The sequence below is a fragment of the Sylvia atricapilla genome, chromosome 18 (genome assembly GCF_009819655.1).
Source record: "Sylvia atricapilla isolate bSylAtr1 chromosome 18, bSylAtr1.pri, whole genome shotgun sequence".
NCBI classification, from domain to species: Eukaryota; Metazoa; Chordata; class Aves; order Passeriformes; family Sylviidae; genus Sylvia; species Sylvia atricapilla.
In genome coordinates this window covers 11591813-11617039 of record NC_089157.1, presented here as the reverse complement: position 1 = coordinate 11617039, position 25227 = coordinate 11591813, and the positions used below count along the sequence as shown (strand labels likewise).

The window sequence follows — 25227 nt, the reverse complement described above, 5'->3', positions numbered from 1 at the left end:
ATGCGTTGTGAGGGCGATGGGGTATGAGGGCGGCGATGCGGTGTGAGGGCGATGCGGTGTGAGGGCGGCGATGCAGTGTGAGGGTAGCGATGCGGTGTGAGTGTGATGATGCAGTGTGAGGGCGATGATGCGGTGTCAGGGCGATGATGCGGTGTGAGGGTGACGCGGAGTGAGGGCGATGATGCGGTGTGAGGCCGATGCGGTGTGAGGGCGATGATGCGCTGTGAGGGTGACGCGGAGTGAGGGCGGCGATGCGGTGTGAGGGCGATGCGCTGTGAGGGCGATGCGGTGTGAGTGTGATGATGCAGTGTGAGGGCGATGATGCGGTGTGAGGGCGGGTCCGGCCGGCGGCCCCTCTGGCCGGCGGAGCCCCCCCCCATTCCCATCATGCCCCGCGCCGGAGCGCGAGCGGCGCTTTCCCGCGAATTCAGTTCAAAGGCGGGGAGTGGGGGGGGCGCGCGCCGAGCGCGCGGACCAACCAAACGCTTCCAGAACCATCCGCGCGTCACCGGGGGCGGGGCCGACGGCGGCCAATGGGGCGGCGCGGCGCCATCCCCGCGGCCAATGGGCGCGCGGGGGGCGGGCGCGCGGCGGCGGTCGGGCTCGGCGGCCGCGGCGCTGTGAGGGGAGCGGGGCGGAGGAGACTTGGCGGAGTTGGAGCGCGGCGCGGCCCCCCCCCGCCTCACGCAGCCGCCCCGGCCGGCCCTGCCCGCCCAGCTCGGTCTCCGTCCCGCCGGGGCCCGCCCGGGGCCACCCCCATGGCTCCTCAGAAGCACGGTGGAGGAGCGGGGCCCAGCTCGGGCTCCGCCGGCGGCGCCGCCGGAGGAGGAGGAGGCGGCGGCGGAGGAGGCGGCGGGTTCGGGGGCTCCGCCGCGGCGGCGGCTCCCGGCGGCAAATCCGGCGGTGCCGCGGGCGGCGGCGGCGGCGGAGGAGGCGGCGGGTACTCGGGCGGCTCCTCGGCCTCCTCGGCGGCGGCGGCGTCGGCAGCGGCGCTGCCCCCCGTGAAGAAGCCGAAGATGGAGCAGATCCAGGCCGACCACGACCTCTTTCTTCAGGCCTTCGAGAGTGAGCACCGGGTCGCCGGAGGAAGCGGGGGCCGAGGCGGCGGGACCGGCGCGGGCCGCCGCGGAAAGGGCGGGAGGAGGAGGGGAGGGCTGTGGGGCGCAGGGGCTTCCGGGGGTAAACACGGCCGGGGGCCGAGGGAGGGAGCGGGCCCGGGCGGAAGCGCGGGGAGCGGGGCCGGCTGCGGGAGGGAGGCCGGAGGCGCCCGGGGCCCGCGGGCGGAGGGCGAGGGGGTGTGTGTGTGTGTGTGTGTGTGAGCCCGCGCCCAGCCGTGAACTTGGTTCTCAGAGCGCTTCCCCGCAGGCGTTCCGAGCCCTGCTGCCCTTCCCTCCTCCGGCTGCCCCTGGCGGCTCCGGGCGCTGAGGGGCGAGGGGCCCGTTCCCCTTCGGCCCGCTGAGCGCCTTCGGGCACAGGGCGCGATGAGGAGCTCGCTGGACTTGGTTCTCCTTTGTTTAGCAATAATTTTCACTTAGCTGAGGTTTCCTGTTGGAAATTGACCTTTGCGACCCAGGCGTCCCCCCTGTGGCACTTCCACTTGGGAAGAGAATCCCCCTGAATTCACCAGAAAGTTGGTCGTGGCAATCTGGTTTAAAAGCACGGTGTAGCGGTCAACTTAAGTTGCTCTAAAAGATTTCTGTGCAGTTGCCAGGATTTGAAGGGAATCTTTAATGCCCTCCTGGAAGATGATCCTGTTTTGGGATTGGTGCTGTCAGTGCTCACGCTTGCTGTAGACGGTGTTGGAGTTTTTTGGTGTGTGGCCGTTCAGTCCTTTTAACAACTCTGTGTTCAGTAAATACTGTGCTGCAAATGGGTCCAGTGGCAGCCTTGAGTTTTAAGAGCTTTGCTCAGTGTCAGTGCCCGAGGTGGAAAAAATTCTTCTGCCCGTGGCTCAGTGTGTCAGACAAGGGAAGCCCAGAGCAGGTGGGGACCAGAAGGACGATACAGTGCAGATATACATATATTTTTATATATATACATAATGTGTTAACCCTGTAGTGCGAATATCATGGGAAAACTGCAGTAAGTAAATATTGCATTTAAAAAAATCTTAACGTGTGTAGTGTTGAATCACATTCTTCCCGAATGTTTTTGTCCCTTTTCAAGGTCATGTGCTAGGAAAAGATAAAAGATTTATTTTAAGCTTTTGCTGAGTAATACAGACTTGTGAGACATATGTCTCTCTGCAGGTTGAGGAGTGCGTTTCAGAATTTTTCCACTTGGGAAAACAAATGTTGAAGCAGCAATGTGTTGCCTTTAAATGAAATTACATCCTTGTGAATGTACCACAGTGTTTTCAGACATTAAGAAATTACAATTATGTCATGGGATTTTTGAGACTGAAAAACCTGGGATGCCTTTTTCAAAGTTGTGACTACTCTGTATTTCACTTTGTGCAAGGTGCACATATCTTAATTTCTTTCTTTTATCTTGATTTGAAATATACAGATTTTATTGTGGTAATTTACATTAAGTAGATTTTCACTGGCTTTCATCAGGCTTCTGAGAGGAAATACTGTGATCATCTCAAGATTTCCTTCTCTAAGAGTTCTGTGGGGTCTTACATTTGTGTCTGTAGAAATGAGGCTGAATCATATCTTTAGAAAGGGGTAAAGGATACAAAAAGCTGTCCTTTTCCTACTTCTGATTGCAGAATTCCACACAATAAGGTTTCCAGCTATTTGAAATAAATATTTTGCAGTCATATGAAAAGAAAATCTTGTATTTCTTTAAAAATAAACTTTCTTTATGTGGGGAATGGAGTGTTACCAGCCTTAGCATGGGCATCAATACATTGTCTGTTCTTTTTTCTCTCCACTTGATGTGTTTATCAAGTCATTTATAAGTTTTTTACGGATGTTACTTAGTGTAGTGGGGTTTTATTTCAGTTTAAATACGGTGTATTTCAATTTAGTTTGGAATTCTTCTTAGAAATAACCTGATCCAGACAAAACCCTTCTTGTCTTGATTTAACTTAATTGGTTAAACTAAAACTAAAGGTCTTCCTCTTGTCTGTAGGCAAGTCTTGATCCTTTGAACGTTGATTCTGAGACCTCTTTGAGATGATGCTGTGCTTTAGTGTCCATTTTGTGAACAACTGAGTTATTTTCTCTCCTTTTGCAGCTGGGAATAGTAATTGCTTTACTAAAAACAAGACTCATTTCCCACCTTAGAGTGATCCATAATGGGTCATAGTCAAGTGACAGTTCCTGTTCCTGTGTCAGTACCTGCTGCAGGTGACCTTGGTACTTGCCAGAAGTGTAAAGCAATCAGAATCCACATTGTCTGACTGTGTAAATTTATTGTGCTGTTTTGGTGTCCTAGCAGATGTGCTCATGAACTTCACGAGGAGAACTTATCTATATGACCATAGGTTATGATCTGTTGAGCTGTTTTTTCTGCCCTTTAGTGACATAAAGCCTGTAAGAGACACGTTTTGTGGACAGCAAGAGCAGTCAGAGTTGGGTTGTGACCCCTGATTTGTGGCACCTTAAACGAGAAGTTGCTTTGTGTTGTGGAGGTGCTGAGGTAACCTTGAATGTGGAAATTTGGAGTTATTGGGACACTGTGATGCCTCACTTAATGGCCTCTGTGGTAATTGTTTCGAAGTAATTGCCGTGCTAAGTGTGATACTTTTTGTCACGACAAGACTGTCTCTCTGGAGGTGTGAGTTGTATTGGATAACACCTGTTCCTTTCTCTTAGAGCCAACACAGATATACAGATTTCTACGCACCCGGAATCTGATAGCAGTGAGTAATTGGTTTTATCGCTCCTTTACTTTGCTCTTGTAGAAAATTTTGACTAAAGCATAACCATTTTTCTATTTCTTTCCCCCCTGCAGCCAATATTTTTGCACAGAACTCTCACTTACATGTCCCACAGAAACTCCCGAACAAATATCAAAAGGTAAAATTGTTTTTGTAAAGTAATCCTAAAATGTTCACAAAGTAGCAGAAGTCCAAAAAGCAGTGGAGGGTGACCTCCTGTTTTCTTTTTGAAGAACTTTAAAATGCATACTTCAGTGTACAGTTGATTTCTGAGACCTGAGAGATTTTTTTGCAGTGTTGAGTGTATGTGTAGCTTTATCCATGTGACTTCTGTGGATACTGGGAGTATTCAAATGTGGAGAACTATCTGCAGAATCCTGACTAATTTACCCGTGTTTGTTTTCTGTTTGGGAGGAGAAGTAATAAAAATACCAAACAAAACTGTGTCACATCCCAGCTCTTGTAATCATCAATGGTGCTCAATCGTAATCATAGGAAACGTTGTATTTTAAACTGTAACCTCACCACTTGTTTTTGAAAAAGCCAAAACCCAAATACCAAACTATTGCTTTGTTAAATTAGTCTTGAAAGAATCCAGTAGTTACTTCTGTAGTTATTTTAAAAGCTGGAAAATAAGGCAGGTCTGTTTATAGCATTTTAGAAGAACTCCAGAAAATCCTTTTAAAAGGTTGCTTTGCTCTGAACACGTGTGAGAAGTGGCTTCAGTTTTGAGATTGCAGAATGGTCCTTCCTGTCATGTGAAGTGCTACAGCTGCCTGTCAGAGGGCCTGAAAACACAGAAACACTGCAGAGGGACAAGTGCACTGTACATTATTTATTAGCAGAAACAATCACAAGGCCCTTCCAGTTACTTCCCCTTCGCTGAAAATCCTTTGTTACAGTTTAGACTTCTTTTGTAACCTGAACATTTAGTTTAAAATATTTTAGCACCAAAGTTCTTATTGCTTAGAAACAGTTGCCGTGGGACTTAAGTACAGCAAATATGCAACAAAATGTGATTATGCAGACAATTCTAGTTTAAACTTCCTATTTATATCTAAGGGAGGTAATATTTGCATGATCTGTTGATCAATAGAATTTGCATATTTTTAGTTAAATTAAAGGAGTTGTTTAGGGCATTATTGGATCTCTTGGATATTATTTAATGTTCCTCTATGAGTTTTAATGCCACAATATAACTTTCTTAAAGCTGAATCCATAACACACAACTTCAAGGACTTAGGACACGTAATGATCAGCTTTATTTATTTTTTTTTGAGCTTGAAGTTACAGCTTACTTTTTCTTATAAAAGCTACCCAAATTTTTTTGCATATTTTAAAGTAAGTCAGAAAGGATATTTAAGAAATTATTTTCAGACTGTTTTGGTTTTTATGGTTTAGTTTTGTTTGGAACTAGAATTGCACTAGAGTAAGTTCTTGCATGTAATTTAGATTAATGCATTATTGATTGAAATGTGTATGTTACCTGGAGGAGTTCTGTTGGGTATTTGCTGGGAAGTAAGGGACAGTTCTTTGCCTGTGCATTGTTATCCACTGTTCCAGATTCCAGTTGATTCAGCTGCACAAGTAATGCTTGGTTTCTGTTTGAAACATTTTACCAGTTCCCTTAACATTCTGTGTGAGAGCCCTGAGTTTAGCTGGGAGGTGTTCTATTAACAGATGGATTACAGCTGTTTCTTTCAGTAGTTCTGACCATGCTGACTTACTGAAGTCATGCTGGTAATTAGGTCTAGGAAGATCAAATAAAACATTTCAGTGTGTTTTCTTTATAAAAACACAGTAATGCAACAGAAGTGAGCGAGCACAGTTGACAGGGAAGAAGCCAGAAAGAAACAGTGAAGTGTGTTCCCCTGGGCTCCCTCTGCCCTTTCCTTGCTCAGTCCGTGCTGTGGCCCTCCTCTTTCAGCCCACCTGAACCCACAGAAGTGTAATTTAAAGGCAGTTTTGGATTTGGAGTGGCCAGAGAGTCTGAACTGCACTTCCTCAGGGGGTTAGCAGGATCCCTGTTTGCTGGTCTGTGCTGTAAATACTTACAGATATGCACAAGACCTGGATCACTGTTCTTCATCCAACACAAGTAGTTAGGGTCCATGATCTTGTTTTGGTGAAAAAGAGACTCTAAAAGAGAGAGAATATCTGAACTAGAGAAGATCATCCTGAGGTTTATGTTAAGAAAAATCTATGTTCTCATTTCACTAAAGTGAAAGTGTTAGTAGAGTTCTCTTTGCAAAGAAGCCTTTTCTGGAGCTGCTTCACTGTTAGCCTGCTTATGTGGACTTTACAAGTACTCATTAATTTATTCCCCTGGAATAACTAAATGTTTCCATTGTTAAATTGTTGGTAATTGTTTGGATTGCCATTTCAGCAAACTGTATCATAAGTCAAATATAAAGAGCTGATCTCCAAACTGAATAGACCTTACTTAAAGAATAGTAACTGTGGCTCCACATCTTTTACCTCCAGCTCTGTGGTAGTCTGAGAAAAATGCCAGACAGACTTTACCACGTGGAGGTAGGGAACTGAAACTGCATTTTTACCAGAAAATCACCTATTGCTCCACATGTTTGATACTGAGCAAGTGTTCAGAAGACCTGGAATGCTTAGGGCACGGGAGAATGGTCACAGGGAATAGTGAATGGGCACGTGTCTACCTGGCCAAAAAGGTGTTGAATTGCTGCTTTTGGAGAGGTGATGGTCAGCTGGTGCTTGATGGGGAGCTGAACTGGACTTTGTGTCTCTGGGCCTGCCCTCAGGTGTTAGGATATTGTCAGACCAAATGAAGGTGTTGGAAATAAATTACTAACTGCTAATAAAATTGCTTCACATACAGTGTTTAGATAAAATGGAATAATTATATTATTTATTGGCAAAATAATGGCATGCTATGTTGTGACTCCTAATACTTTGCTAATTATTACTTTTCTTGTCTGGAATAAGAGTGGGTGGAGAAAGGAATGCACAAGATGCACGTACTTGTTACACAAGTAAATGCTGTCTTGAAAATTCTGAGTGTGAGGGATGGTTATTACAAAAACTTAATTTTGTCTGTTTTGCATGGGAACATGGTAACATAAATAGCCAGTAATTTTAAAGGAATTTCTCCTCTTACACGTTAACTTCAAAAGCAAAAATTTTTTATTGGTTGCTATTTTTAGTTTCTCTGAAAGTTTTTGTTTTTTTTTTTTTACAAGGGCTCTCTTGTTTTGACTAATCCGAGTCTGGATTTAGCAAAGGTTGTGGCACTGTTCTTTATGGATCAATGATGGTCACATACTAAATACAGGTTGTGTCAGAAGTTAGTATGTTTCATGTAATGTTGTTAAATTTGCCCCATTCTGGGATCATGTTTGTCTCTTAGCTGATTTTTGGCTCGTATTCTGCTCATGGCATAACTTTGCTCTAGATCTGTTTTAAGCCATTCCTCAGTTTGGAGAAAGCCCTCTAAATTTGCTGTTCTGCAGAGCAGTTACCTTAGAATCTGAAACTTTTAACAAATTGCTCTGTTTTTAACATCTCTTGCTTTAAAATCGAGCTCTGCAGCGCTCATTTTAACAACCCCACATTTCAGTGCAGGTGAGTCAGTTCTTCAGTCTGTCACACGTGTGACTCTTGGGCTGAGTCGGGCGTTGAATCAGGGCTTGTTTACTACACAAACCATAATTGTTGTTCTCCTGGTTATCTGAGTGCAGCCCTGTGGTCTGTGCTGCTGTTGAAGCACCATGTGATGTGTAACTCAATCATTCCCAGCACTACGTGCTGACTGTGGGCCCAGTGACATCAGTATCTTCAGTCAGGGGATTGCTGTTGACAAATGCTCCCACTTCCCCGGGTGTGCTGGTGTTTTCTGCAGGAAACCCAGTGTTTGGCAGTGGGTTTTGTTCCTCTTGCCCGTTTCTCTAAGGTGTAAATGGAGAGGAGAGGTGCCTTTGCACTCTGCAGTCAAGTGCAGCTTTGTGGCCATCTAGATCCAAACGTTAACTTGCCCTTAATGGAAAATGGGAAGCCTGTTCTGTAGGATGTGGAATCACTCCTGCTCATGAGTGAGCTTTATTTAGCAGAGATTGTATGGATGGTACAACAGGCTGAACATATGAGCATGAACAGACTGATGTCACAGTTACAGACAGGAGAGATTTGAAGTGATTATTCTCCATGACATTGTTGTCATTGGTTGTCCTTGTCCCATTTCCTGTGAGTATGCTCAGAGGTAGCTTCCACATGCACTGCTCTTTGCATTCTGTTCATTTAATGAAATGTGTGGAGAAATAAGGGTTTTTTTTTAATTAGGCTTTTAACTCTTTTGTCCTATAAGGTTTAAAGTGTTTTTCATTTTATGGTAAAGATTAAAATAGTAAAGGTGGAGGGGCTGATATGTCAACTCCCGGTATGTGTAAGTGTCAGTAACAGGAAGGTTTTCTTTGACAAAGCTGAGATGTGGTTAAACATGTTCCTGCAAGGGTTTTAATATGTTGCTGTTAAATGAAACTTCTCAGGAACAGTAGGATGACTGTTGCAAGGGCTGGGTTTAATTCATTGTATTATTTTTGATACTACTTGAGAAGCACTTGTGTCCCTTATGACACAAGCATGATACTAGGTTTAAAAAAGTATATATGTATCTAAAGGGTGTTTCCTGAAGAGAAAGCTAAAATGTTATATGTGGACAGTTTTAGGTGGAAAATCAAGTCAAAGCTCAGCTGAATACATTTTCTTGCTCTGAGTTGTGGGTATGGTGGCTGTGTAAAACTGTTCTTTTTGCTTTTTCCTCGCAGGAAAACATTCAAAGTAGATGACATGTTATCAAAAGTAGAGAAAATGAAGGGAGAGCAAGAATCTCACAGGTACTGTCCTGCTGTGTAATTATTTGTGTGTGTGGGTACAAATGAGTACATGCATGGGCTGAATCAAAAGTTCCTTTTACTAATAAAGTGCAAGAGATAAAGAGTCATTACTCGAAGCAAGGCAGTTGCTGTTTGAAATGCTGCTTCCAGAATCTTAAAATGTATATATATTTGTGCTGGTCACTTGGAGAAAAGCAGTATTGGGAGAAACTTTCAGTATTAATTGTGACATTTCTTAATACGTGTATAGAAACCTCAAACAGGTATTTGCCTTCACTTTGTTTGTGTGTCAGTTGTGTCAGTGAGTAATCTCTGTGAGTTGGAATTAAAAAAATGAAGTGGATTTGGGAAAATATCATGAGGCTTTATTACTTGGAGTTTATGTTGTTGTACACTTGCTATTTTTAACCTGTTCTTTCCCCACAGTGTTTACAAATCATTTCACTGCTTCAGAGGCAGCTGTTTCAGATTTCAGTGTAATCTGAAACAAACTTACAGTTTTGTGTTCTGAGAGCTTTTATGGGTTTACTGTATATTAATTTTCTTAATTATATTTTGCTCCATATACTATGGTTAGCTGCTTGGTTGAAACAACATGGAATATTGATTTGTGTGTGTTGTTTTCTTGTGCTTTCAAAACGATCAGAAATGTGCTTTAGTGTGGAAAGGTAACATGGGTGAGTGATGCCAGTTGGTGCAGACAGAGTCCTTTGAATGCTGGAGCTGTTGGGCACTTCCACTGATCCTTTCAGAGCTCTTGGGAATGTTTGTGTTTAAAAATAAGTGTGGAGTGTCAGCTTGTCTCTGCCTGAGCTGTGAAGGTGCACAGAGTTGTGTCTGCTGGTGTAGTGGGACAGGTTGTATTCTGTTCAGTGTGTGCTTTGGAAATACTACCTGGGTTTGAGACCCTTTTTCATCTAGATTTACGAATATTTGTTTTGAAATGGAAATATGCCCTGAATTTTATGATCTGAAATAAGATGGGTCCACAGTCAGCAGAATAGTCTAGTCTGTGAAACAAAACAGATGCAATTATTTATTTTGATTGTATATGCTATGAATGATATGGACTTGATGTAACTGATAGTCTTTATTTCTAAAGATGCAGGTTCCTCCTTGTAAAAATTCTCATTACTGAGCTTAAAATACTTGTTGGTTTTGTTTTCTTTTAATCTACACCAAGCTCGTGGTTCAGGGTGAAATTCTAGAAAATTTCCACCAAAACTGAACTCTGTTGCTGTGAAGGCAACATCTCCTGTCTTCAGGCCATGTTCCTCTGCTGCAGTATTTAATATTTTTTAATGTCTCAAGTCACAGAATGCACAGAGGGAATGAGTCTGTAAAGAGAAAACTGGTGTCAATTCTGCATCAACTGCAGCTGCTGCATCCCAGCAGTTTCTGAGTTCAAAGGATGGACTGGATCAGTAGAGTTCTCTACTGAACAGCAGTGAAGTGGTTGCTGTGGGAAGAAAACACTTATTATTTGTTCTAACATTTCCTTTTGTTTTTCCTTCTGTTTAGCTTGTCTGCTCATTTGCAACTTACATTTACTGGGTTCTTCCATAAGAATGGTATGTTTTCCAATTAATTCATTCCACAGTTAATTTGTGTAACACCTTGGAAGTTAGTAGAGATGTGTGAGGGGAATATTGGAATGTTTTTACTCTTTGCTGTTTGGATGCAGGTTTTAAATTGCGTGTTCAGCCTCCCTCATTACTCATAATTCAGTAGTCTTTAGAAATGTTGTAGTGTAATTGTGATGTTAAGGAGATAAGCCTTCAGGGTTTCAGTCAAAACAGGGATTTTGAGAAATGCTTCAGGCCATTATCCATCCAAACTGAACCAGACCTTGAGGAAAGTGATTCCTTCCCCAGGAATGTGATTTTTCTGGGAATGTGTCTTTGGGGTTTGAAGCTGCTTTAAAAACACCTCAGCCCTCAAATATAGGTGGAAGATTCATTCTGCCTTAAAGTAGGAGTGTAAGAAAAATTTTGTCAGGTTGAGTCTAGAAATGAAGGAAAGTCCATGTTAACAATTATAAAAGCCATGGAAATCATATTTTAGTGACTCAAAGTCATTCCATGGTGTCTTTCAAGCACATGAGGATTTACCTCTCAGTGTCAGAATGCTGAACTTCCTCGACCAGAATGAAGAGTTCTTTTGCTCTGAGACCAAACTCTGATTTTCCATTAAAAATGATATTTCTAATTTTTGGTTGCCATTGCTGATTTTACCACTGGCAGCAGCTGCCTTGAAGATTCCAGGCTCTAGGAAATTTTTTGTGCAGTCTCTGAAACAAAGTCTTGTTTTCTGAGACTTTTTTCCAGGTTTGTCTAAGAGTCCTTTAATAGCTATTGTGCATTTATTTAGCCTTGCAGAATATTTAAGGGGGGGTGGTGTGATTTTTTTTGTTTTGTTTTCCCATCTGATAGCATCTGGATCTTAACCCCAAATTTCAGGTTTGCAAGCTGTGAAGAAAAAAAATTGAGAAAAGTAATTTGGCTCATCTGTAATTAGTGTATTTTACAGTCTTTAAATCTACCCATAACATTTTTCTCTGTTAGAAAAAGGTAACAAGCTTGCTTTTTTAAACTTTGGAGATCAGCTGTGCCTTTTAATCAGCTTATATGAGAATAATTAGGATATATTCTGAAGTGGAAATTTGTAGTAAGTTTGAGGGGAGTTGAACCTAAGAATGTGGTTAGAGGTGTTTGTACCTGGGAGGTGCCTGTGGTTAAAAAGTGTTTACAGATGGATTTATAGCATCGAATGGATCTTTACTTTTTCAGACTTAAAATACTTTTCTTTTTAGATAAGCCATCACAAAACTCAGAGAATGAACAAAACTCTGTAACTCTGGAAGTACTGCTGGTGAAAGTTTGCCACAAGAAACGAAAGGTAAAAATGATCTGACAAATTGTTAATATACATTAAAGCAAAATGTTTACCTGCTTCTGGAATACCTAAGGAATACTCCCATAGAGATGCTTCTGCTGAAATCAGCCTTTAAATTTAATAACTGATGTATTCAAGTTGTTTTCTAATGGATTTTGCACTGCTTTATGAGAAATTAGTTTTAAAAAACATTCAGCTTTGTTGATTGAATTCAGCTTGTAAATCACATCCACTCACTTTGAATTTCAGCCACTTCTGGTTTTACCTCAGTTTTTGTGTGTCACACCATCAAAGTATTCATTCTTTTGTGATGTCCAGAGGCTTGAGGAAACCAGGCAATCCAAAATCATAAAGTAGCCTGTGCCTTTCAGAGTTCAGGAGTAAAAAGGAATAAATTGTAATTGTTTTGAATTCCTCAGTTATCTGCCAACTCTTGTCGTTTTCCTTTCTTGCTTTTTTCTGTTTTTTACTTTGATGATTTCAATTATTGCAGATTTTAGCTACTGTAAATCATAAACAATTTTATATTTATTTTTAAAGCATTTATGAATTTCCTTGCAGTTTTAGCTGTGCTTATTTCACATGAATTGGTAAATTAGGTTCCCAACTATGAGAATATGGGAAGCTCAGTAAAGCTTTAAGTTTAACCAAAAAGGGGAAGATATGCAGTCAGAGCTGTGTTCTTCCCTAATGCTAGGCTTATTTGACAGGTTTTCAAGAATTAGTACTGTTTCTAGCCAGTTTTGTTAATTGTTACAGTGTGGGTCAGTGTAGTGAGATCAGGAGGTGCTAGTGGCTTTTCCAAATGTTTTGCTGCAAGTTTCGTATTGAGGCCATCTTGTCTTGTTTTCCCAATTCTACACATTGTTCAGTGATCTCCTTGAGAGGTAGCTGGATATAACAAATCTTAGGTAAGTGGTTCTTTATCTCACCCATAGCACAAAGTGCACTTGGAATATTGCAAGGAGAAAATAGGAGGCCCTTGAAAAAAAATTTATATAACCAAAACACTTATTTTCTTCAGGTAAACAGAATTAAATTAGTATTAATGACTGTTCTACAGTCTTTCTAAGTCCCTCATGTTAGTGTAATTTTAAGCATGTAGAGAAGGATGGCTGCTGCCAGAAGGAGGTAGAGAATGCCAGTTTTATGTACACTTTCAAATATCTGGGTTTGCACTTAAAATCTGGGATTGTTCCAGGGTTTTTTTTATTTATATCTGCTTACAAGGCTTATTACAAGGCTTATTTTCAAAAGTTGGCAGAAGAAATAGGGTTCAGAAATGACATCAGTTGAAATAGTCACTGTCTTTACTTTGAAGTCTATAACCCTGAACCTGGTGTTTCTTGTTTTGCTGCAGGATGTCAGTTGTCCGATAAGACAGGTTCCTACAGGTAAAAAGCAGGTGCCTTTAAACCCAGACCTCAGCCAAATCAAACCAGGCAACTTCCCATCACTTGCAGTCTCCAGCAATGAGTTTGAACCCAGCAACAGCCATATGGTGAAGTCTTACTCATTGTTATTCCGAGTCACTCGCCCGGGAAGGAGAGAGTTTAATGGACTGATCAACGGCGAAACGAATGAGAACATTGGTAACTTCAGCCTTCAGATCTGCTTGGGCAAATCTCTTGTGGGCACACTTGGAGTTGTCCTGATGAGCAGTGTGGGTCACGCTGTGCCAAGGGCCAGCAATAACTGAGTGATTCAGCTTTGGGTTGTTTGCAGTCTCTTTTGAGATGGGGCTGAAATTCAGCTGGTGGCTAGGAACTCTGTGTCTGGTTTTGTGTGAATTCAATGCCACTCGTTACTGATGCTGAAGGTAGGAGGCAACACTTGGAGGGTGAGCAGTGAGTGAGAGCCCTGTGGTCGCTGAGGGTGTCATTATTCCTCCAGCAGCACTGCTCATTACTGACTCACTGTGGATGCTGTCAGTGTTTCTCAGCAAAACTAAATGACAAGCCGATAGAAAAATAAATTTTTTAAAGTTGTTTTTCTTAATCCTGTTGAAATGTGTTACAACACAAACGTTACAGCCTTGGAGAGTACATGTAGAATGAAAAACTTTATTTCTCACTATTTTATAGCCACAAGAGGAGGAAGATCAAATCCCAAATTCTTTATGCTGACAGAATAATACAGTGAAATTATAAATACATGAGAACATACCTAAAATATGATTACTGTTAAGCTAAGTATTCTTTTATTGCATTGTCCTTTTCTGTTATATGGCACATCTGACACAATCAATAGCCAGTTATATTTATGAGTCCATAGAGACTGTTGGATCTTTTGAATCTGCTTATATAATGATTGAATACCATATTTCTTATGTGCAGATGTCAATGAGGAGCTTCCAGCTAGAAGAAAAAGAAACTCTTCAAATCGTGAAGATGGGGAAAAGACATTTGTAGCACAAATGACCGTATTTGATAAAAACAGGTAATATTGTAAAAACAAATAAAACTTCTAAGATTTAGACCTAGTCCAATAAATTTGCCTGAAAACATGCCTTTTATTTCTGGAAACCTGATTACTGTGAAATAGTGCATTTTAATAGACAAACAGCCAAAGAGGTTTTTTACACATAATACATATTTTGTCTTGGCAGACGCTTGCAACTTCTGGATGGGGAATATGAAGTGGCCATGCAGGAAATGGAAGAGTGTCCCATCAGCAAGAAAAGAGCAACGTGGGAAACGATTCTGGATGGGAAGGTAGGAATTGTTTCACTGGCCAAGAGACCTGTCTTCACAGGAAATAGTTCTCTTTGGGAATGTATGGACACACATTTTAATTTAGCTCTCAGTTTAGAAACCTTTGGCTACACTGGATTGTTAATACAAGCAGATGTCAACTGCTGTCTCTTTTCAGTGACTTCTCAATTCCTGACCTAGAAAATCAGGCAGTTTAGATGCTATTCTAACAAGATGGACATACCAAAAAGGAGCAAACTGCAGAATATTTAAGGGGAAGAAAGAGGAACCCAGACAGGTGTGATCTTATGTACATACCTTAAGAGAATGCTGATCAAAATGTAGGGATGGAAAGAAGGGGATGTATCAGTGTAGGAAGAAAGGTTGAGAAGAGAGAAGTTGTTGACTGAGGTGAATCAAGACTCAGTGGTGCAGTGGCTGAATGGACTTACAGAGTCATGCTCACATGTCCAGGAGAGTGTGAGTTGTGAGTGAAGGGAAGAACATGAAGATTCCAGATGGTAGCAAAGTATTTTTGTCTGAACATGATCACAGAATTACAAAAAAATAGAGATGATCCAAATTATATAGTAAGAGTACAGTTACAATCTCAATTATCCTGATCGTCCTTTGCATGCATTAAAATAAATTACATCAGTCTACATTCTCTGAATATTTTCTCATGATTGTTTTTGTGAAGGCACTTATTTTGCTGGGTTTTTTTTTTATTTCCCCCACTCTCCAGAGGTTGCCTCCATTTGAAACATTTTCTCAGGGACCTACACTTCAGTTTACTCTTCGTTGGACAGGAGACACAAATGATAAGTCTACAGCTCCCATAGCTAAGCCTCTTGCAACACGAAATTCTGAAAGCCTCCCTCAAGAAAACAAGCCCAATTCTGTTAAACCTGCTCAGACTATAGGTGAGCAAACTTTGGTTTTGCTGCTTAACCCTTATGTGTTTTGGGCTCACTGGTGCAGCTGCTTCAGGTAATTCTCAACAGGAGAAAGCAAAACTGGGTGGGCTGTGCTGTATTCCATATTTTGTACTTTTTTAAAGGTTAAAAGCTGAACATCAGGACAATACTGAAGTGATTATATACAATGCTTGTAAATCCTGCTGTGAAATACGCTGGGGAAGATCCATCGCTGGGATTTCTGGGATTGTCTGGTTTGCCCTGCTCATTCCAATTAGTGTTCTCTAAGTGTCTGCATTTAGAGGTGCCCTAGTTTCAGGTGGAATAGAGTCAACTTTCGCTTCAGTGGCTGCTGTAGTGCTGTTTTGGATGTAGGATGAGAATAATGTTGAAAACACTGATGTTTTAGTTGTTGCTAAGCAGTGTTTAGATTAAGGCAAGGACTTTGCAGCTTCTCACACCACTCCACCATCAGAGAGGCCAGGGAGCACGAGGGGCTGGGACAGAGGGATATTCCAGCCTCTATGGCTTCATGCTCAGCACAGAAACTAGGAGGAAAATTGGCCTAGATCTCATCTTTATTTGGTCTTATTCCCGGTTGTTGGTGACTTTGGGTTAGAACCTTGAGCTGTCAGCACAAGGACATCTGGAAAACTTAGACTCTGCACTGGCACCCAGTTTACTTCAGAGTGATCAGTGTTTAACTGAACTGGGACTCTGAGTAAGGAATCTTCTAGATCCCTGTAGCAGAAGTGATCACCTGGGGTGCAGTGGTTCTGTCCACAGGCTTAGTCTCTGGGGAGTGCAGTGAGGCCCCAAAGCTGATAGTGCTTTGGAGAGCTTCTCTAAAATGGCATTCCAGCCTGAGTTTGGGGATGTTTAGAGACAGAGTACTGACAGCAAGGGAAATGCTGTTATGAGGGAAGCACTGCTGTTCCAAATGTGGCTTTTATGCAGTTGTGTTACAGTAAATGTTGAGGAACTCGATGGTGAGACCTTCTTTGTGCTGCTTTTAGAGCTTTAGTGAGATAAAAAAGTGAGAGCAAGAAGGATTTCACCCTACCTGTGCAGAAGCCAGTGTCTAGAATGACCCCTAACATCCTCAGCCAACCTACAGGCACCTTTCTCTTTGGACAGAGTACAAGAATATTGAAGTAAGGCTGATGCCTGTTTCCTGAATTGAGTGTTTTACCTGAGATAGGGATTGCAGACATTTGGGTTTCTTCCATTAGGATGAGTGACAGTACACACAAACATGAAGTGATTCCAGCAGAATGTGGGAGGTCCTTGAGCTTCTGCTGTAGAAATTGTTCTGCTTTCTCTTCCTTGTACTAGGCTTCCTTGTATTTTAGAGCTTCTTTGAGGCCTGTACTGTAATTTGTTAGGCAGGTTTTGTGCTCAGACTTGCAAAAGAAATGAGTTGAGTTGACTAACTCCAGAAAGTGTGTGGTAGTTTACTGTAATAAATTTAGAGGCAATAGGAACATGGCAAGACTGCATTGCCAGTGTGACCTGGAACCCATTTTTTCTTCCATCAGAAAAGCGAAATGTTCCAGTAAATTGATAAAATTACAGCCAGGGCAACCTTCCCAAGGAGTACAGCCAACTCTTCTACACAAATACATTGTAGTGTAATGTGCAGCACTGTAGGCTGTTTGTTCTGGTTTTGCTGTTTGCAGTGTCTGAATACCATGGGAGTGAAAACTGTACAAAACTTCTATCAGAGATTCTGATAAAAATCCAGTACATCTTTCCCAATGGTACATAAATTTGGTGTTGTCATTGTACTTTGGCATATTTCCCAAGGCAGGCCAGTGGAATAAAACATCAGATTTCTTAATATGGCAGCTTAAACTTTGCTGTAATTACAAAGTTCTAAATCCTAGTGATGAAATTGGGATTTCTCCAATGTGTGCAGGCTAAAGTGTCAGGCCACCTCTTTTTTTCATACAGACAGAAGATAAATTTTCCTTTCTTCTCCAAAATATTAAATAGAAAATAAATGCATCTTCAAAAAGTTAGGTCAGTAGAGCTGAGCCTTGTTTTCCTGTCTTTATCACAATTCATCAACAAGTAGGGTCATTATTTGGTTTCTCTTGAAGGCAGATTTATAAACTTGCTTAGTTAGGTGGGGTTTCTTGTTAACTGTATGAAATCAAATACTGATGCAGATTAAAATGTATGGAGGAGACTCAGAAGCAACTGAACAGTGCCATTACACATACAAATAGTGTTCAAGGGTTAAAGTTTCACTTAAATATTTTGTGTGCTTACTTATATTTCTGCTGCCTGTTAAGAGACCTGTGGAACTTTGGAAATCAAATTTAAGTGATGTGTTTGAATGCAGCAGTGTGAAAACAGGGCTTCCATACTTGGCTAAGAAATAATGTTTGTTCCTCTGCACCAAAGAAATATGTGTCTACCTGTGGGTTTTTTCAGCTGTGAAAGAATCTTTGCCTACAGACCTTCAGACAAGAAAAGAGAGAGATGTGTTAAATGAACCTCGACAGAAGTTGCGAATATTTTACCAGGTATTGACAATAATCATTAGAGGGGGAAAAACTAGAATCTAGGTTTTTTTCCTAGTTTTTGGGGGCTGGAAGTTAACGAATGAAACTCATTTGTTGGTAATTGTGCTGTGCCTGTTCCTTTGTCTGCATCAGTTCCTTTACAACAACAACACAAGGCAGCAGACAGAGGCCCGTGACGACTTGCACTGCCCCTGGTGCACACTGAACTGTCGGAAACTCTACAGTTTACTCAAACACCTGAAGCTCTGCCACAGCAGGTTCATCTTTAATTACGTTGTAAGTAATCATTCTGTGGTTCAGCACTGTGAAGCTCTGTACAGTCTGTCACAGATACTGCAAACACAGGGATTCTGTTCCCAGCTGTAGGAACAGAATCTTCAGGTTAGAGGCTGCTTTCTGTGAATGTTTGTGTCTTACATGGCTTTATTTTTCTTTTTTTTAAAAAAATATGTATATATATTAAATAATGCTGACCACTGGAGGCTGAATTCTAAATGTAGCTACTGCTTTTGCATCAATATATTCTTTGATTTAAAAAGCAATGTAATTATATTAGGTTGGAAGTCTCTTGAAGCTCTAGGAAATATGGAAATGTTCTGGCTAGCAATCTTTTTCTGATACTTTCCTTTATTTTTAATTAGTTCTAAGTGGTTTTATATAAAACAGTAAAATAGTACAGGGCAAGGAGGCTTTAGTGCAGTTTGCTTCTAGAGTTAAAAAACTATGTGGGTGTTGTGAAAGGAAACTTAGAGCTGTATAGAGCCGAATCAGGTTATTGATAGGCGATATTTCGGGTATTCAGAATTGAAAGGCTACTTTTGTAAACCTCTGGGTGCCGTGTCAGTGCTGCCTGCTGAGCGTGTGCCCCTGTGCCCCAGTATCACCCCAAAGGTGCTCGGATCGACGTGTCCATCAACGAGTGCTACGACGGCTCCTACGCCGGGAACCCGCAGGACATCCACCGGCAGCCCGGCTTCGCCTTCAGCCGCAACGGGCCCGTCAAGAGGACCCCCATCACACACATCCTGGTCTGCAGGTGGGCAGCTGGGCCACGCCCAGCTCTGCTGGGAAACGCCTTGGGCACGGTCAGGGCAGCTGGGAGCCGGCACCGCCTTGGCAGTGAACCCCTGGCACTGGGTGCTGCATCCAGTCTTCTTTAAACACCTCCAGGGACGGTGACCGCACCCCTTCTCTGGGCAGCCCATTCCAGGTCCCAGCCACTCCTTCTGTAAAGGAGTTTCTGATCTGTAAACCAGAGCTGTGAAATGTGGGGATTTGTGAGTCTGCAGGTGCATGTTCACAGCACTGAATTCCACAGTTATGACTAAATAGATTATTTATTTTAATGGCGATTATTTCGCTGGAGATTCCCCCACTCCCAACATTTTTACACGCTAGACCTTACAATAGTTCACATGAATCAGGGACAGGTGTGAGTGTCTGCAGCAGTGTGACACAGCCCTGTCCCCCAGGCCCAAGTGCAGTGTGATGCAGTGTGGCAGCAGACAGTTTTACAGCAGTGTCACGCAGTGTCACAGCAGTGTCACAGCGTGTGACACAGCCCTGTCCCCCAGGCCCAAGCGCAGTGTGATGCAGTGTGATGCAGTGTGATGCAGTGTGACCGCAGACAGGTTTACAGCAGTGTCACAGCAGTGTCACAGCAGTGACACAGCCCTGTCCCCCAGGCCCAAGCGCAGTGTGATGCAGTGTGATGCAGTGTGGCAGCAGACAGGTTTACAGCAGTGTCACAGCAGTGTCACAGAGTGTGACACAGCCCTGTCCCCCAGGCCCAGGGGGATGCAGTGTGATGCAGTGTGACCGCAGACAGGTTTACAGCAGTGTCACAGCAGTGTCACAGCAGTGTCACAGCAGTGTCACAGCAGTGTCACAGCAGTGTCACAGCAGTGTCACAGCAGTGTCACAGCAGTGTCACAGCAGTGTCACAGCAGTGTCACAGCAGTGTCACAGCAGTGTCAGCGTGTGACACAGCCCTGTCCCCCAGGCCCAAGCGCAGTGTGACCGCAGACAGGTTTACAGCAGTGTCACAGCAGTGTGACACAGCCCTGTCCCCTAGGCCCAAGCGCAGTGTGACCGCAGACAGGTTTACAGCAGTGTCACGCAGTGTCACAGCGTGTGACACAGCCCTGTCCCCCAGGCCCAAGCACAGTGTCACAGCAGTGTCACAGCAGTGTCACAGCAGTGTCACAGCAGTGTCACAGCAGTGTCACAGCCCTGTCCCCCAGGCCCAAGCGCAGTGTGATGCAGTGTGACAGCAGACAGGTTTACAGCAGTGTCACGCAGTGTCACAGCAGTGTCACAGAGAGTGACACAGCCCTGTCCCCCAGGCCCAAGCGCAGTGTCACAGCAGTGTTACAGCAATGTCACGCAGTGTCACAGCAGTGTCACAGAGAGTGACACAGCCCTGTCCCCCAGGCCCAAGCGCACCAAGGCCAGCATGTCGGAGTTCCTGGAGTCTGAGGACGGCGAGGTGGAGCAGCAGCGCACCTACAGCAGCGGCCACAACCGCCTCTACTTCCACAGTGACACCTGCCTGCCCCTGCGGCCGCAGGAGATGGAGGTGGACAGCGAGGACGAGAAGGACCCCGAGTGGCTTCGGGAGAAAACCATCACTGTAATTACCCCCTTGGCACTGTTTTTACACGGGTGGTGGGTGTTAAAAGATCATCTGTGGCTGTTTGTAGGGAGCAGTCGGGCATGCCTTGGGAAAATCCCGTGTTTTAGGAGCAGAAAACTTTGCTGAGCTGCTGCTGGTGGAAATTCATGGAGTCAAAGTTTGTTTTTTTCAAGTGTGCCTTTAGTTCAGTCCCCTTGAATTCAAACAAGTTTTCATTGGCTGCTCTGCTTTTCTCCTTCAAAGAGGAGATGCTGGAAGCAGGATGATAAATTTGATGATAAATTATATCCTTATTATATACAGCCCAAACTGTGTTTGGGCTGTATATAATAAGGATATAATTTATCATCAAAAGTCTCTAAATCAAATTACACTTTTCTAACTTTTGACTGCAGAGCCTGAATTTTCTATATATGTTGTTGTGTGTAAGTTGAATTTTGGGTATGTTCTCCCTACTTGGCAGCAGATTTGCACTTCTGATGGGTGTGTTTGTTTCTTTTCCTGTGCTTCCTCTCAATCTCCAGCAAATTGAAGAATTTTCTGATGTTAACGAAGGAGAGAAAGAAGTGATGAAATTATGGAATCTTCATGTTATGAAGCACGGGTATGTTACTGTGCTTAGTTCTGAAACATAAATTATAGTATAGATTTGATCATTTTGCATTGCAATTCACTAAATACTTAAAATTCAGTTGGCTCAGTTGTTTAGGAAAGGGTCATTAAGGGGTAATTTGTAATAAGCTTTTGAGAGTTCAAGCATTTAAAGAAATTCATGTGCTTAGTAGCTTAGTTTGGGCTTTGAAAAGAAAAAATACTGGACTGTGTAATAGCTGTTCTCTGCAGTTACATTGATCAATCACATTGTAGAGTGTTTTTTGTTTTGAAAACGTTCTGCTTGTGTGATGATGCCTTCCTTACTCGGCAGGTTTATTGCTGACAATCAAATGAATCATGCCTGTATGCTGTTTGTTGAAAATTACGGACAGAAAATCATTAAGAAGAACTTGTGTCGAAACTTTATGCTCCACCTGGTCAGCATGCATGACTTTAACCTGATCAGCATCATGTCCATAGACAAAGCTGTGGCCAGGCTCCGGGAAATGCAGCAGAAGCTGGAGAAGGGAGAATCGACCTCCCCAATGGACGAGGAGTCCAACGAGGAGCAGAGTGGGACAGCAAATGGGTACAGTGAAAATACCGCGAGAGAGAGGATTTCAGAAGTGGAAAGCATCTCAGGTGTCACAAAACAGAGCAAGAAGCAGAAGCTCTGAAGTCAGAAATCAGTTGTCATTCAACGGACAAGCATTGAAGTGACGTTCTAGGGTGCATGAGCTCTAGAAGGATTTACACACAGAGATACAGAGATTCCAAACAGGCACTGCTGGGTGGAAATAAATGATTTCAACAAGGATATCGTTTAAACAGGGTTTTTATTGAGTTACTTATGCAAGTACTACATGTATATTGGTTTTGGTGATGTAATGACAATATTCTAAGAGTTTGAGCATGAAGAGCAATATAAAAATCTTTTTGTAATTTTAGTAATTAGTGTCTTAAGAACTTTATGGAATTTACATAATTTAAGTATATGTAAAACCGTTTTTATATTAAGATTTTTGCATCTGTATCTGGCTGTTTTTCCTACCATGAACTTGTGAAACATTAGGGAAAGGGAATTGGGATACAGTTTCTGCTTTTCTTATTTAGAAATTCTCCAGTTAGCTTTTTGTGAAAATAACGTCTGACTATTTACGGTTTAACCTTGATCCTTGTATTTGAAATCATTTATCGATTGATCATGAATTACAAATCAGATTTTCCTACACTAAAAGCTATCAAAGCCGGCGAACTTAGCACTTCCTTTGTCTGGTGCCTGTTTGGAAAGACCCTGGCTTTTGACATTCCAGACACAGCCAAGTCCCACCGTGGCCATTTGAGGTTAGACCAGCAGTTGGGGTTGTGGATAATTCCATGTATCAACCGCCCAGTGTGTTCCGTGTCAAACTTGAACCTTCAGCTCCTTTGTCTTTCTTTATCACACATTTCACAGCTGCAGAGGGAGAGAGGCCTGGGGTGCAGCCCCAGGGCCCGGGGTGCCTCAGCACAGACTGCAAGGCCAGCCCCTGCCTTAGCTTTGGCTTTCCAGATGCCACTCTTGAGGGAAAAATGCACTGTAAAATTGGACCACAAAATGTGTTGCACTTCTTATGTAAGTATTCTGTGATGTATTGTATTCAATACAGATACTACGATGCTGACTAAACTATATTTGAGCAGTTTTGCACTGCTGTTAACACATTTTATGCATACGTTTACAGATTTTTTCCAATGGAAAGTGGTTTCACTACTGGTACAGTATCAGCACCGAAGGGTTTTATTCCAGCAAGCACTGTGGTTGAGTGACATCACCTCAATTTTTTATTATCCTTAAAATATTTCATTTTTCATAATCTTTATTTATAAAGGAACAATGCTGCTGTAAATACAGGTATTTTTTTTTTGTTTTTATTTCATTCCATCACCATGAGATGCAGTTCCCTATTTGTTGAAGGGGTATATAAGCTTTCTAATGGTGTCTTCAGAAATTTATAAAATGTAAATACTGATTTTGATGGTCCTTAAGATGTGTTTAACTGTGAGACTATTTAACTAATGGTGTGGATGTGATTTGTCATCCAGTATTAAGTTCTTAGTCACTGATTTTGTGTACAAAATAGGAAAGAGGGAAACTGCAGCTTTTCATTACAGACTCCTTGAATTGCCAGCTCTCTTGAGTTTTAGCAAACTCTAATTATGCCTCTGAATAGTACATCATGCATTTCTCTCTGGCTTTAATTTGCTAAAGCTGTGCACATATGTAAAAAAATAGATTATTTTAGGGGAGATGTAGTTCTAGAATTATTGCTTATGTCATTTCTTAAGCAGTTATGCTCTTAATGCTTAAAAGAAGGCTAGCATTGTTTGCACAAAAAGTTGGTGATCCCCCCAAAAATAGTAATGAAATTACTTCTGTTCAGTAAACTTTGTATGTCATGTCAATTTATAATAAAAGCTGAAAAAATCCCCTTGTTTTCTATTTATAAAGATGCCTTTTCTATTTGTACCTTCGAAGATGCCATGTAGGCTGGCTAAAAAGAATTTGAACGGTACAGCAGATGTAAAAACAAAAGAAAACCTTCCCTCCCCCCCCAAAAAAAAAAACCCTAAAACAAGTTCAGCTGTTTAAATGAACCATTGTTTTTTCATTAAATGTTTTATTTGAAATCAGCTTTTGTACATGAAGTTCAGTAATACCAAACCTGCCATGATGGGTGTCAGTCCTTCCATGTGCAGAGACTCAAGCAGCATCTGTAAACTCTCTTCTGCATCACTTCAAATTTGGATCCGTGTTCTCCTTTGCCAGGTTGTTACAGCTCTGTTTAAGGAATCTCCATGAATGTCCAGGGGTTCAGCCAGATTAAAACAACTTCCATTCTTCTTTCTTGGGGTAGAACTCGAATTCTTGAGCTGGATGTAAGTTGTGCTTTACTTTGCAGAACTGTAATTTATAGAAGTGCAAATGAGACATTGCTCGTGTTATCAGTTACAGAACTGAGATTTGTGTTGTTTTTATGTGCAGGACAATTTTTCAGACGTTTTACAAAGTATTTGGTTTATATGGAGTGAAGTTTAGATTTCCCTGGGCCTGCAGAGGCTGGATGCTGCAGGTGCCCTGGGACAGGTCAGGAATTGCTGGTGACTGTGGAGTGGCAGACACTGGGAAGCTTTTTGCATGTCAGAGTTCAGGTCCTGAACTGCAGGTTGTGGCAGCTGGGCTCTGCAGACTGCCACTTGTTCCTGTCTCCAACCTTGTCCCGTCCTCATCTGCCCTTCAGTGTGCTCCTGGCAGCTTTAATGGTGTTTTGGACTTGGTGATAACAACAGGTTTGTAAACCCCAACCTGGAACCTGATTTGAGTATTTAATTCAGTGCATTAAATACTATATTCATAAGTGGTAAATGACTTGTTAGTCTTCAGTGTAAATTGCTTGGAGTGTGTCTGGAATGTAGCCCTTGAATTTTGAGGGGTGGGGTAAAGATTCACTGCCTGGAATGAAGCAGTTGCCCATGATTTGAATTGTTCTGATTATTTATCTAATCGACAAGACTCCCAAACCAGAAATTGGATTTTTACCTTTGAGAATACAGGAGGCATTTTGTGAGGGCGATTTTGACAGTGTTGTTCCAAGTGAAATATTTCTTAATTCACAGAAGTCTGGTGCCATCACGAGCAGGTGGAGCTGTTCCCTGTTACAAATCTGTGGTTTCACATCCAAGAGTATAAAGGCTTTGGAGTAGGTAAGTCCTTCCCTGACTCTGACCTGCAGGTTTTAGGCTGTTCAATCTGAGGGTGAAGCTGCAGCTCTGGAGGAGAAACACTTGGCATCATGGAGAAAGCTCATGTGAATGGAGTATTTATGAGAGGAAGCTGCCAAGTCAGCAACTTCACTAACTGGTTTCACAAGCTCTTTTTTCCTTTAAAAGAGACCAAAGAACTGCAGCAGGCTCCAGGTAAAGCAGAACCAAGGGAATGAAGTAAAGCTGTGTGTTAGTCCAACAGGGACTTCATTTGAAGGTGATTAAAAACCTCTGCTGCTGGCCAGAAACTGCAGATGTGCAGGAGCTGCACCACAGAATGCACCAGTGAGAGATGGGAACAGTAAAATGGAGAGGAGGCAAATTGGCTGTGTTGGAATATTGAGGGAAGTAGCTCACAGATGCTGTGACAAATTTTATTAAAAGAAGGGGGAAAAAATTCTAAGAGCTGTCAGTTAAAATTTGGAAATAAAGGTAAGTGCACAGGTGGGCAACCTGAAAATAAATTG

The 25227-nt window shown here is 42.4% G+C and overlaps 1 protein-coding gene across 1 annotated transcript; it reads left to right on the top strand.

The window, feature by feature from the left end:
• The first annotated feature begins 614 nt into the window (after positions 1-614).
• SUZ12 (SUZ12 polycomb repressive complex 2 subunit) lies at positions 615-23425 on the top strand. Its single transcript, XM_066332414.1, has 16 exons — positions 615-1065; positions 3765-3811; positions 3904-3968; positions 8623-8691; positions 10213-10262; positions 11504-11589; positions 12947-13178; positions 13923-14025; positions 14195-14300; positions 15025-15202; positions 17636-17727; positions 17860-18003; positions 18606-18763; positions 20161-20359; positions 20887-20966; positions 21288-23425. Exons 1-16 carry the CDS (start codon positions 759-761, stop codon positions 21631-21633), a joined length of 2262 nt encoding a protein of 753 aa, XP_066188511.1. The 5' UTR covers positions 615-758; the 3' UTR covers positions 21634-23425.
• Positions 23426-25227: the final 1802 nt, after the last annotated feature.